At 40.8% G+C, this 12,836-nt stretch overlaps 1 protein-coding gene across 7 annotated transcripts in view; it reads right to left on the reverse strand.

Moving 5' to 3' along the window:
* Window positions 1–12,836, reverse strand: part of SRGAP1 (SLIT-ROBO Rho GTPase activating protein 1) — a 240,132-nt gene that overhangs the window by 106,943 nt on the left and 120,353 nt on the right. For all 7 annotated transcript variants that reach the window (XM_040344102.1, XM_040344099.1, XM_040344098.1 and 4 more), the window contains exon 4: window positions 1,682–1,744. In XM_040344102.1, coding sequence (XP_040200036.1) covers window positions 1,682–1,744 — 63 coding nt within the window. The remainder of the gene's footprint in view (window positions 1–1,681; window positions 1,745–12,836) is intronic.

Consider the following 12,836-nt stretch of genomic DNA (forward strand, 5'->3'; position numbering starts at 1 on the left):
GGCAGTGAAGGGGTTAACACTAGGGGGTGAGGAAGGGGTTAAATGTGTAGCCTGGGTGTGTTATAACTGTGTGGGGGGAGGGGGGTGACTGGGGGAGGGGACCGATGCTGTGTCTCTATGTACAAGAGACACAGATCGGTCTCCTCTCCTCTGACAGCACGTGGAGCTCTGTGTTTACACACAGAGCTCCACGTCCCTGCTGTTACCGGCTCTGTTCCCGACGATCGCGTGTACCCGGCGGACATCGCGGCCGCCAGGTACACGCATCGGGTCTTCGGCGATGCGTCGGGACAGTTTTTACCCGCCGCGCGCCACCCAGTGGCGCGCGCGGGTAATGCACATAAAGGCCGTTTTTAAACGGCCACTTGGCACTTGAGAGCCGCGCTGCGGACGTATTTCGTCTATAGCGCGGATCTCAAGTGGTTAAAGAATTTTTTTTTCAGTATGTGTAATCACCCCTCACCCCTGCCTGATCTTGATCCAGTGCTGTTCCCATCTGCAGCTACTCATTCCTCTTCTCCCCGTCAGTCAAATCCTGTGACTAGGGAGTGGGGCTGAGCATAGTTGTCTGTCTATAGACGCAGGCAGCACAGCTCAGGAGCAAGCCTGCAAAGGTGTGCCACCATAGGAAGCCGCTTCCTATGGTGGCACACCGAGAAGGAGGAGGAGCCCAGAGCACCGGCGTAGGTCCTGAGAAGGGCACAGAGCAAGAAAATATAACAGGTTATAAACAGAAAAGTCAGTGCTACTACCCATACACCACATGAATAGCAGAGCTCCCTGTGCTAGATCCAGTCGCTGGCTGAGTAGAGTAATGAGGAAAAAATGAACCGCACTTTGGCCATTGCTCTTTAAAAAAAAATCTTAGTTTTTATTGACAAACCACAGTGAACAAAACGCGAATGAGAACAGTTGACGCGTTTCAGCCTATATGCCTTAGTCATAACCAGGATAGTTATTGCAAAAGAAAAAATATTTTATAAACAATTTAGTTCATGCTCCGAGAATGGAACAAATTATTACTCTAGGACCAGCTGTCAACTTAGTATTGCCACGTCACAAAGAGAAGTTTGGCTGAGGAGCCCACAGAAGTGATCGTCGGCTCCACAGATAACCTCAGACGCACCAGCTCTTCGGGCAAAGGGTAGAGATGCCTGTCTAGGTTGTATATTCTGCACATAATTATTGTAGAAAACAGCACTGTTCAGTCAAACTGTTTGCAAATTACATTTGCCATTGATTTTATTTACCCTTTTTAAGCCACATAACTACACAAAAGACTGGCCATTTTCCCTACTGTACAGAAACATAAAAGCCCATACATGCAAGTAATCACACACTAACATCTTTTCTCTACCATCTTAAGTGAATCATTTGTAGTCTTTTAAACATAACTATTATAGTGACCTTTTACGGGCTTTTCAACAATCAATATAATCTCACATTAAAGAACTATTGAAAATCCCACATGTAGCCCTACCCTTATAATTCTCAACCAAGGGTTTAACGAACAAAATGGGAACAGGCACCAGGTCAATAGGTAGAAGATTTTATATTGACATTTACAGTGTGTGGATTACTTAGAGAGTAGGAGTTTTTCTTCTGCCATCTCCTGACCCAGTTAGAAGGGGGTGATGTTGCAATGCAGAAAATATAATAACACTGCAGATGTGGTGCTTACCGTGTACAGCTCATTAAGTACTTTCATTAGATCCTCATGAAGCTGAAAAGCAATTTCTTTGCTCTGTAATGAAATAAAAGAAAGCAGTGTAAATTGAATGCAAATACAGTTATCTCATCTTGCAGGCTTTTAAAAAATTGTTGCTTAAAACGAAAACCATCAAAAAACGCAGATCAATTAGCCAATTGTGCTGTGGTTTTAAATACGGGCCTTTTTAAAATCATTTGTATGAAAGACGCCAAAATTTACAGAGTGACTGAATTACACTGGTCTGAATTGAAAAGCCATGCTTACTGCATGAAAATATGAGTGTAGATTCTTTAGAACATAAATGTAAACAACCCAAGATGGTACAACAAAGCTGTACAAAATGAATTTAAAAAAAATCTTTTTTTATTAATAGGGTTAAAACAGGAAGTGAGGGAAAATTTTTCCACTGGAGGCACAGAAAACAAAAAAACACTTTAGTAGCACCGGAAACAGTTAAAAGACGTTGGGGTTGTTAAACAAAAAAAAAAACATTCATACTCCCCTCAATGCTGCAGCGTCGGTCTGATGCTGCAGCTGTTCCCAGCCAGCTCTAAGCCTGAGAACTGAGCGATCACATGACCACTATCAGAGTGGCGAGCAGAGTGGCGACTGTCGGTCAGGCTGGAGGGGGCCGGGCACAGCTGGGCATCCCTGCCTGGTGGCTTTCTGGTGACACGCAGCTGCAAAGTACTCTTCCCTTTAGATTTTATATGCTGCGGTTTTGGATTTAACCCTTTCCTACCCTCACGAGATAGTATTAATACATATTGTGATTGGCATGCATTAAATCTATGGAGAAACTTTCTAACATTATCACTTTTGCTTGTAGATAACCATTTATTATAATTAGTTAGCCCTGAAGAAGAAAGCTAGAACATGTTTATTTTGAAACGCGTTGGGTAATCTCTGCTCCCATCAATATATCATCTGACAGACATTTATGGTTATATTTGCACGTTTTCCAATCCAAATGCTGTAATGGCACCACTGTTTTAACCTCTTAAGGACCAGCTGCCGCAGTTGTACTGTGGCTGGTTCCCGCAAATCGCCGTCATTGCACGTCGGCTCGAACGCGGCGGTTTGTGGGCACGCACGTGCCGCCACCTGCAATTGTTTCCCGCCGTGACAGAACGGGGATTTGGCTGTGTAAACAAGGCAAATCTCCGTTCTGACAGGAGAGATCACACAGATCCCATCTTTCTGCTGTGCAGGAAGATGGATCTGTGTATTTCCCCAGTGACACAGATCCCCATACAGTTAGTAAACACACTGAGGGAACACATTTAACCCCTTAATCGCCCCATAGTGTTAACTCCTTCCCTGCAAGTGTCATTTGTACAACAGTGCATATTTTTAGCACCGATTCATGTAATAATGTCACTGGTTCCCAAAAAGAGTCAAACATGTCAGTTAGGTGTCTGATCTGTCCACCACAATGTTGCAGTCCTGCTAAAAATCACTGATCGCCGCCATTTCTAGTAAAAAAAAAACAAAAAAAAATATCCTCTATTTTGTAGGCGCGATAACTTTTGCACAAACCAATCAATATATACTTATTGCTATTTGGTTTACCAAAAATATGTAGGACACAAACCGATGAAGACATTTTTTTAAAAAATTTTGGGGAATATTTGTTATAGCAAAAATGTTGAAAATATACATTTTTCAAAATTGTCGCTTTTTTTTGCTTATAGCGCAAAAAAAAAACCTGCAGAGGTGATAACATACCAACAAAAGAAAGCTCTAATTTTGTTTGGGTACATCGTCTTGCAATTGTCAGTTAAAGCGACGCAGTGCAGCATCGCAAAAAATGGCCTGGTCATTGAGGGGGAAAATCTTCTGGTCCTTAAGTAGTTAATGTTGTATATGGATTAGAATTTTAACTTGTACCAATAAAGTTTATTACAAATTTTATATATTAAGTTGTTGATGCCCTTAAAAATCCCACTGAGAGGTTTTTGGTTTTCTAGTGTTCTGTATTCAGGGATGCGAGCATTCTGGCTCCCCCCCCATAAAAAACAATTTACCCCCATGACTCTCAACCAAGCTTCGAGAGCCAGAACCAGCTGTCAATCGGGCAGCTGGATGGATCCTGTCAATATGGTTGGGATCCGTCCAGAGCGATAGCCTGCTGTTGGATGATTCTGGGTCACAAGAGAGCAAAAGTGTGCGACTGTAGCATTGTACTTGCTCTCCATTATCTCGTTTTGATTCTCCGCAGTGTTTTCCTGCCGAGAAACCGGGAGTGTGTAGACTTACCTGTCGCTGTGGAAACCCACGCATGCTCGAAGTAACTTTGAAGCATGCACGGTAGCTTCCTAGGCATAAGTAGGGTGCAGTAATATGGCGGCGACGGCATCGAATGTGACAAGCGCATGCTCGTCGTACGCGATGACTTCACCGCGTTCTTGCCTTTCAAAAGAACCACGGTTCTTTTGAAAGGAGTGTCTGTACACTCAGGCGGCAAGAGATTCTTGCCAAGAATCTCATCAGGAAAAACCACGTTTTTTTTCCTGATGAGATTCTGGCCCGTGTGTACAGGGCTTATGACCCACAAGAGAAGTATGGCCAAAAAAGCTTTAGCCATACTCCTGTTTTAAAACCTCCGAAAGATTTATGATGATGTTTGTGCCTCCATTGGAGACCTTTCTGTTCACCCTCCATCTCACCTTTATGTAAGATATGACCTCCTATGATTTTGAGTAGAGATGCACCGACATCTCTACTCAACATATCGACCGAAAATTGTGTTATCAGCATTTTAACCATAAGAGAAATAGATGCCGATAATGGTGCCTAAAACACATGATTTTGCCACAATTTTACTGTGCTTAGTGTGTTTTTCATAGGTCATGTGACTCAAACGCATCAAAACCATTAAACGGGTGCCTTATTGATGTGTTCATGCTGAGTTTTAAATGCATTTCAACAGGGAGGTGCATTTTTGGAGAGTTTTTTTTAATTGACCAAAAACGCAGCAAACAGCATTTTTACCACCACAACGGAAGCACAAAGTACCAGTGTGAAGACACAGAATTTTAATTATTATACAGGATTTATATAGCGCCAACAGTCTATGCAGCCCTTTACAACTTCAGGGAAGACAGTACTATTACAATACAATACAGGAGGAATCAGAGGGCCCTGCTCTTTAGAGCTTACAATCTAGAAGGGAGGGTCAAGTGGAACAAAGGGTGGTAGCTGTGGGGGATAATCAGATGGACAAGATGAAAACACAGTTGTTCGGTGTGGGTAGGATAGGCTTCTCTGAAGAGAAGGATTTTCAGGGATTGTCTAAAAGCTAATAGAGTAGGAGATGAGCGGACAGATTTGGATAAGGCGTTCCATATGCTTGGAGAGGCTTTTCTTGCACTAGAGTTGCCAATAATGGCCGACATATAAATTCATATTCCTTCAAATGTATAATATTAATTAAAAAGTTGCATATAATACAACTATAAACACATTTTTTTTTTTTTACTGCTTTTTTGGTTTTGGCCAAGTGCATTCTGCATTTTTGGTACCAAAATTCCCATTTGGTGCGCTTCTAATTTTGAGGTCTTAAAAATTGGGAGGAGTCCTGAATTCTTGTGGTGGTGGGCTAGTACTCCCCAGAGGAGTCTTCCAATTAGGTACTTGAGAGAGGAATGTTTGCCATTACCTTCAACTCTAAAGCGGTATCAGCCGATTCAATAAAAACTGGCAGACATTCAGCCGTGTGTAGGGCAGCTCTCGAAGGGGCATGACCAAAAGAGTTCTTCTGATAGCCATTGACTGAGAGCGCTGATTAAATGCCTAAGAGCGCTGGCCAGTGTGTTCTGGCAGGGGTCTATTCTATTCTAAGAATAGTTTAAAGTTATAGCAGAATAGAAGGCAAGTGTAGTGCGCGGAACCCCATGAAACATTCAAACAAACGACAAATTGAAAGTCCATCATGCTGCTGGTGAGGGCCTCCGGGCCCAGATTTGCTTTGTATATTATATGCTATAACACTCTATAGTAAACCTGTATTGTCGGTTTGTAAGACAATAAAACTTTTGTAAAAGAAAGTCCATCATGGACAGGTATAGGTCTATAATTTAGATTCCCCCCCAAACATAATAAAATGGCAATCGCCGGGACCAACCAAACTGATTTACCTACAAAACAGAAAATTTAAAGTGAAAAGTTATTGTTAACTACTGGAGACCCTCATTACATTTTCTCACACTAGTACCACGGTCAACAAATCCCTAGACAACCGAACCCCACAAAACGTATCTGCTGGGTTTAAAAGGATCCAAATTGTGTTGGTAACCAAAAAAATCGTACTGCAGTATTATCAAACTACCAAGTTCATGGGAAAAACAATATTTCTCATTATACCGATTCAGCAGACTGACTGGCTCAGGTGTGAATACAAAAGCAGGAAGCTGTCAATTTTATACTCGCCGTTACGATCCTAGATTCTGAAACTTTCTGAGCAACAATGAACGACAAAAACATTAAAACAATGGAAAACTCGGTGAAAGGATAACAAATAAAAAATTAGCCCCTCTACCACACATCTGTAGAAAATACAGGGCCCTGATCATCTTTAAAATCTCAGTCCTCATACAGTGGTAGAGATTTGGAGTTCTGCAAAGTAAATCCTGAAATAAAAAATATTACAATATGCAAATGTATGCACATAATTTACAAAAGCTATGCAACTGCTATTGTTAATTTGGTACACCTAATGCTAATCATCCATACCGTAGGACATAAGCATATTTTATATATGCCCCCAAGCAAGCATGAAAATCAATTCACTGATGCTGTAAATGACATGCAAACATGAGGCGAACCTTGACAATTAAAAAGACACAAAAACAAAGAGAATGGCACAGTTTGAAACTATGAAAAAACATGCACACACGTAAAACTACTTTTAAGTGCTAAATTGTTTTTACAACCAGAAGGGAAACTGACACAGCTCAACTCCTTGTGGACCTCCCCCAATATGTTTTGCCTAAAATCCTATGCTTTAGTGTATTTGTAGTATAGCTAGTGTGTAAGTAAAGCGGTAAGGATCCATAACAAAATTAATTAGCAAGGTTTAAGATCCACATTCCAAGATGATCACATTTTGTTCATCACATCTAGTTATGTATTCCTGTAAACTGCACCCACACAGCTTAAGTAATACTTTCCAAGGGCTGCCAATTTAATATCATAGCAGTGGAATTATATGCCTTTCAGGGTACTCGCAATTGTTTACATTGTGCTATGCTTTCACAAAAATAAAAATAAATAATTAGCATGCATGCAATGCGATGTCTGTGCAATGCGAGTTTAGCTATACAGTTTTATGGCTGAGCTCCCATTGGATTTGCAGGAAAATGGTGCAGGGACTTTTTTTCCCTGGCACTGGAGTCTGTTTGCATGGGTGTTCTAACCCAGGCAGTCCGATTCCTCTGCGAGTTCACAGTTCGCACTGCAATCTGTGAACCGATTTATTGGTGTCATTAACATTGTTTTGACATCCGCAGTGCTATAGTGTGAACCTAGAAATCTGAACTCCAGCTTTTGTTACACTTCACACAGATTGGCCAAGTCAGAGAGTCGTGATGATGTCACAACCTCTGACTCAGCCAATCAGAGGAAGCTTTGCATTTATTGTTAGAATACATTGCTTTGACTTCGCCCATATGATTGACGTGCCTGAGAAAAACTCCCGCCGGAATGAGTACCCGGAAGCCAGGAGGAAAATAGCGATAAAACAGTATGTACACCCCCCCCCCCCCCCCAAAAAAAAGGCATACTGTAATGTTATATACTTGTTTTTTGAGTGAACTCCTGCTTTAAAGAGGTTGTAAAAACAGGTGTTTTTTTATCCTAATGCATCAAGATAAAGACTTCTGTGTGCGGCAGCCCAGCATCTCTCTCCAGCAATGTTGCACGAGAGGCTTGGCTGTCCCAGACTCTCCCTCCTCTTTGGCTGATACAGCAGTGAAGTGCCATTGGCTCCCGCTGCTGTCAAAGCCAATAAGCCAATTAAAAGAGAGAGGGGGCAAGGCCAGGCCACAGCTCTATGTCTAAATGGACACACAGAGCTGCGGGTCGGCTTGGGTGCCCCAATAGCAAGCTGCTTGCTGTTGGGGCACTCAACAGGAGGGAGGGGCCAGGAGCACTGAAGAGGGACATGGGAAGAGGCAGATTGGGGCTGCTCTGTGAAAAACCACCGACACAGAGCAGATAAGTATAACATGTTTGTTATTGGAACAAAAAAAACTTTAGTATAACTTTAAAGAGGATGCCAAAAATCTGGCTTAATGTCATGTTTTTAACATCCCTAACCATAAATCTCATCAAAATGAGCCTTTAGCATTTGCATGCCCTTTAGAACAGTTACATTATATAACAAAGGATGGCAAGTGTTTTCTTTACATTGATATTATGGATTTTTTCCAGTATGATACATCTCTCCATTTTCACATTAGTGCCAACACATACAGAGCCTTAGCAATTGGCCAGAATACAGCTTTCAGTAGACTGCCCTGTAAAGGGCTGAAAGCCTAATTGTGGATTGCTAGCCACATGTTTATGACGGCTTTACTTGAAATGTATTTGTACTTACAGCTTATGGACGGTTATAAAAGACACCATCAGTCCCCGATGACCATTAATAAAAACTTTAAAATACCTCTGCAGCACCCCAAGAAGCCAAAGCAAGTTTGCACTGCAGAACATTGATGACTGGAATGCTCCATTGTATCCAACAATAAAATGTAGACGTCTCTTAACTGGTTGCTGAGAAACCAACATTGCAATGTGTGATGCAGCGTCTCTTGGAAACCTCAGCGCCAATAATGGGTTATCCTAAAACCCAGCAGAGGCACACTGAAGTTTGTATCTGTATTTTGCAGGCACGGAATTACGCCTTACATCATAAGGTTCGTTTATGTGCGGTTATGAAATACTGGTTTCCTTAAAACTGGAGAAATAAGCACTATAGCTCTTTGGGGGCAAATTCATATTGTCGTGAACAGATAATAGCTAAAATAGCTTAAAGTACCATTTCTGGGAGCACAATACATGTTAATGCCTTGATGTGCTGCTAGACTCACCCATCAGCAAAGTGGGTTGAGGTACCATTTGTCAATTAATTTTTAATTGGTGCATTTTTCAAGGCACATGTGCATATTTCCCATTTTGCCAGGCAGATTAAAAAAAACATGTAAAATGCATATAAAACCTTGCGTCACATTTTCATAAGATGCATAAAACACGTAATAAAAATGCATTTTGCTCTTTGGATAAAATGCTTTTTCGATTTTTAATGAGATGATATATACTGTATGACCTAAGGGACCATTTACACCACGAGTGGGTAAACCAAGGCCATCCAGCTGTTGCAGAACTACATGTCCCATGATGCAATGCAACACAGACAGCCACAAGCATAACTCCCAGAAGCAGAGGCATAACGGCACTTTTCGTTTTGCAACAGCTGGAGGGCAGCAGTTTGCCCATTCCTGATTTACATCATTGCATTTTGGTAATGTGTATGCTATATGCATTGCTGTGTTGCAATGCCAATCATTTTGAATGGCACCACAACTACTAAAAGCACTGTACACATGATAAAGCTTATTTTCGTGCAACCAAGCAGGCTGAAAAAAACAAACAAAAACAAACTATGAGCATTCATAGTTTGTACCATGTGATGTTAGTGCAGCAATCTTCCACTCTGAGCTATTGTGTTGCGATAGGGGGACATCCCGCTCGCCAGAACACAGTGATCAGCACTCGCAGCCATTGGCTGCTGATTTCCAGCATGCTGAAGTCGATTGTGAGACCCACTTCTATCGGATGAAGAGCTGCACGCGGGCAGAAAGTCATCCAGCTTCTGCCGAACCGATGGATTTCGGCCCTTGTTTATCCAGTATAGGGCAACGCACACGTGTTGCAGCTAGCTGCAGCACAAAATAGTGCATGCAATGTGCTGCATTACAAATTTTGTGACATGGCAGATTTTTGATGGGTTAGAAACCTATTGATTTCAAAGCCAAGCTACAACATATGTTGGCGTGCAACACAATGCACGTTAACGCACAACACGAAAATGTAAATGGTCCCTTAACCAATACTCACAAGTGGTCAAATGAAAGACTATAAACCCTAGTTACTAATAGCTATTATACCCCCTCAAAGTCCTAGTATGCAATAAAAAATTTCAAAAAACAACCTCATCTATTAAGCAGGCCACACACTGTTCAAATATCACGATCTGAACAGTGTATGGGCAGGCTGAATGTACCAAGTTGATCGATCAACTTGGGTACAACCAGCATGCTGGATTTTACCTGCGATTACCGCTAGCGGCTGCCATAGCCCCTAGCAATAATCGCTCTTCACCCGGTGGGGACAGCTTCCCCCGACGGGGGCAGACAATAGACCACCAGGAGGGATTCCTGCATCAACACTGTCCGTGTTGATAGGAGTATCAAGCAAACTTTTTATTTTCCTGTAAAACACGGCAGGAAACAAACGTGCTCCGTGTATGGCCGGCGCCAAAGACTAAATAGCTGGAGGAAATCAAAAACACTAAAAGGGCATTCTTTGTTAATATTTGTTCCATTTAAAAGCCATCTTTACTTTGATTTCCAGGAGAAAAGGTCAAAACAAGCCATGCATAAAACTGACAAGTGGTAATTAAACACTGCAACATTTTCCAAATTATTCAGAGTAAATTTACAATGAATAATTTAGGTTTAAGATAAAAGGTCAAACACAACAAAGAACAGTAAACCTGAAAATAATGAATTCATTATATCATTTTACTTATCACTGCAAGAACATATTTTGCAGTAAGGTACATAAAGTAATGTGAACATTTACTATATTCCTGATATTCTCCTAAAAAGTGTAAGTACAACCCCAATTAAAAAAAAGTAATTTTTTTCTTAAAATGGTACATTTCAAGTTTAAACATTTTTCTTTTCTCTGTAGTGAATAAAATATGGATTTGTGAAATTTGAAAGTCATTGCATTCAGATTTTGTGTGGATTTTAAACAGTTCTAACTTTTTGGAATTGGGGTCATATATTACATAGTGTTATTAAAACAACAAAAAAATTATATATATATATATATATATATATATATATATATATATATATATATATATATATATATATATATATATATATATATATATATATATATATATATATATATATATATATATATATATATATATCTTTTTCAGTCTAAGTTTATATTTTAGATAATTGGAAAAACAAATTAAATAACTTCCCATTATGCCCTGCACACAAGCAATCAGGCTAAAAGTTAGAATGCCAGTCACTCTGCTTCATTGTGCAGTGCAGACATCTTTCAGGCAATGGTAGCCAAGTACAAACATTTCAAGGAGAGCGAAGACACACAGAGGACTTCAGCAATGCAATGTAACCAATCACAGTCTAATGCAGGGTGGGAAAAGTTCCAGTCCCCATCACAACAGAGGAAAACTTTATGTCGTGCTGGCCAATAAATTTTTAAAGCTGGTTCTAATGGAAATTTGTCAAGGACTGGTCCAAAGTACAAACTAGAGACCGTGAAAAGATACAAAAGTTGCAGAATTTAAAAAGGACACGTTCACTTATACCAGACCCCACTGGCTGGCCTAACCTGTGCATGCGCTATAGGTTTGCATTGGACCTTGCGTTTGGACATCTGTGTGGCCAGCCCAACACTAGATATCTAACAGACTATAGGAGTGTAATGATCAGCATAGCCTAGTTAGGTGGGCTGGGGAAAGTTTTGTTAAAGTGGAGTTCCACCCATAAATATAACATTACATCAGTAGTTTTAAAAAAATGTCATTAGTCCTTTAAGAAAAAATAAATACATTTTTAGATGCCTTCAAAGTGTTGTTGCTAGGCAGAATAGTTAACCTTCCCACTTCCTGCACCTAGGTGCTTAAGCTTCCTAACCTACACCGCACAGACTCCTGGGAATGTAGTGGGTTTAACTTTCCAGGAGTCTGTGCACTCCCCAGTCTCCAAGAATCATGTGACTTGGACAGTACAGGTGCTGAAACCTGATCTGAAACCGAATACACTGCTTGTGCAGCACTGAGCATGTGCGAGATCTGCAAGGCTGAAATCCAGGAAGTCATACAGTCTGGCTTCATGATGCCCACACTTAAGATGGCCCCAGTCAATTTCTATTTTATAAAGTGTCTAAATGCTGTAACAACCTAACAAAACGGACCTTAGTTTACAGACTAACTTTACTAGAATACATTAAGCTTGTGTATTACAGGGGTATTTATATTTAAAAAGTGAAATTGTGGCCGGAACTCCGCTTTAATATTTGCCCTTTAAATATTTTTTATTATTTGGGTGTATAATACAGCAAGAGCATATGAATTTCAGTTACAAATTTACAATTACATATCTTAGTGATGTGTGGCTGGAGTTCCGCTTTAAAGGGTCAGTCTGCCCATAAAATGCATAACGTTTTGGTAGATGCTAGATAGTTACCCTGGCCTTTTATGAGGAGTTCTACCACCCCACCTCCTTCCCTGAATAAATGTATCCATTTTATATTATAGAAAATGCAACCCACAGGTTTAGAATCAGGAATTGCAGCAGAGATAAATATTGTTTGGGTATTGAAGATTCAGTCTGCTTGGTTCCATTCATTCTTGGGTGGACTAAAGCCAGCCATAGACATTTCGAGCATTGGGCGGTTAAGCAGGGACCAGCCAAGATTCAAACCATGTATGAGATTATAGCCACTGGCAATCATGCGTGCTCCCCTGTCTGAGACGGTTCTCCTCCCCGGGAGAATACAATAGCAACAGCCAGTGTTTATGGAGGAATCAAGCGATATTCCTTCCTGCAAACCATGGTTGCAGGATAGAAAATTGCTCCATCTATGGCCAGCTTAACTCTTTGAGTAAACCCTTTCCCCACCTACTATGCAGCAGATGGAAAATCTGTATTTGTAGTACTTTCAGAAACCCTGCCTTCTATGTCCCCTTTGAGGACACCAGGGTGACAATCCTATTGCAATTTTTAGGCCACCCCATCAACCTTACAGCGAGTTTCATCACTAGGTCAAAAAAAAAAAAAAACACAGCTGCTGCATAATA

This window comes from Rana temporaria, chromosome 3, assembly GCF_905171775.1.
Source record: "Rana temporaria chromosome 3, aRanTem1.1, whole genome shotgun sequence".
Lineage (NCBI taxonomy): Eukaryota > Metazoa > Chordata > Amphibia > Anura > Ranidae > Rana > Rana temporaria.